At 66.4% G+C, this 1412-nt stretch overlaps 1 protein-coding gene across 1 annotated transcript in view; it reads left to right on the top strand.

The window, feature by feature from the left end:
• The window catches only part of HOXB6 (homeobox B6), a 4630-nt gene extending 3224 nt beyond the window's left edge, over positions 1-1406 (top strand). Inside the window, exons 2-3 of the mRNA XM_014541134.1 lie at positions 2-76; positions 1059-1406. Of these exons, the coding sequence (XP_014396620.1) occupies positions 2-76; positions 1059-1318 (335 nt within the window). The 3' untranslated portion in view covers positions 1319-1406. The remainder of the gene's footprint in view (position 1; positions 77-1058) is intronic.
• Positions 1407-1412: the final 6 nt, after the last annotated feature.

Genomic DNA, 1412 nt, shown 5'->3' with positions numbered 1-1412 from the left:
GTGTTCGGCGAGCCCGACGAGCAGAAGTGCTCCACGCCCGTCTACCCGTGGATGCAGCGGATGAACTCGTGCAACAGTGAGTGAGGCGCCGCCGCGGCCGGGATCCCTGCGGGCACCCACCCCGGGAGACAGAACTAGTGGGCTCCCCGCCCCCCTTCTCTCACTGGGTGCCGGCTGGGCATCTCAGTTAGGATCGAAGGGGAGACCCCTGCGCTGCCCTCTCACCCTCAGGAGTTAGAAAGTTTGCCAAGTCCCAGCCGCACTCGGAGCCAGGGAAGCGAGTGGGGCCCGCCGAGCCAGGGGGGCCAGGCCAACCCGGGGTTGCGGGTCAGGGGTCGCAGCCACGGGCTTGGCTTTCCCCGGGGCCCCAAGTCCTGGTCGGCCCCCCACCCCAAGACTGTGCCACTAAAACCCGAGTGCGTCACGGGAAGGGGGCGGTGTGACGCTAGCAGGGGAGAGCGGAGTCTGTCCCGCACTGTTTCCCTGGGGGTGGGGGGCTGGCGAAGGATGAGGCACCAGGAAAGGGGCGGTCGTCAGAGGAAGGAGGAGAAGAAGGGGAAGGAAAGAGTGGGAGCAGACGGAGGGGGTGAGTGGGAGAGGCAGGCGCCGGGGTCTCAGGGTGGATTATTTGTGGGCCTTAAGTCCCAAATTGATGTCCATTAGCGGGACAAGAGAGTGAGGAGCCGTTAATGCCCACTGTGGATCGATCCACGTCATTGCGGATTAAGGGCTGGAATCTATCACCGGGGGCGGGGGTGGGGGCTAGATGCCTGCAAAGAAAAGATGCAGCTGGGAACAGACACACCTGGGCGCCGCTCCTGCAGCCCCTCCCCCGCGGCTCAGGTGGGAGTTTTGCTCAGCTCCTCCCCTCCCCCCACGGAAAGGCTAGGGAGGCGCAGGCCCCGGAGGCCCGGAGGGCATCTGGAGGGGGCGCTGCAGGGACCCGGGGAGGGAAGGGCGTCCCGGGACGGGCTGGAGCCCCTGTGTGAGGGTCGAGTGGGAAAGGGAGCCCTGGCCCTGGTGACCCCAGGCCTCAGCATCTCCTCTCTACGTAACAGGTTCCTCCTTTGGGCCCAGCGGCCGGCGCGGCCGCCAGACCTACACGCGCTACCAGACCCTGGAGCTGGAGAAAGAGTTTCACTACAACCGCTACCTGACGCGGCGGCGGCGCATCGAGATCGCGCACGCCCTGTGCCTGACCGAGCGGCAGATCAAGATCTGGTTCCAGAACCGGCGCATGAAGTGGAAAAAGGAGAGCAAACTGCTCAGCGCGTCTCAGCTCAGTGCGGAGGAGGAGGAGGAGAAGCCAGCGGAGTGAAGGCGCTGGAAAGGCCGGGGCGCGAAGGGAGAGGCCTGTGGGCAGCCGAGGGCCTTGGAGCTCTGGAGAAGGCTCTGCGGGCGGGGGGCGCCTG

Source organism: Myotis brandtii, unplaced genomic scaffold (assembly GCF_000412655.1).
Source record: "Myotis brandtii unplaced genomic scaffold, ASM41265v1 scaffold265, whole genome shotgun sequence".
Lineage (NCBI taxonomy): Eukaryota > Metazoa > Chordata > Mammalia > Chiroptera > Vespertilionidae > Myotis > Myotis brandtii.
Note: the sequence above shows the minus strand (reverse complement) of the source record. Positions and strands in the feature narration are given on the sequence as shown.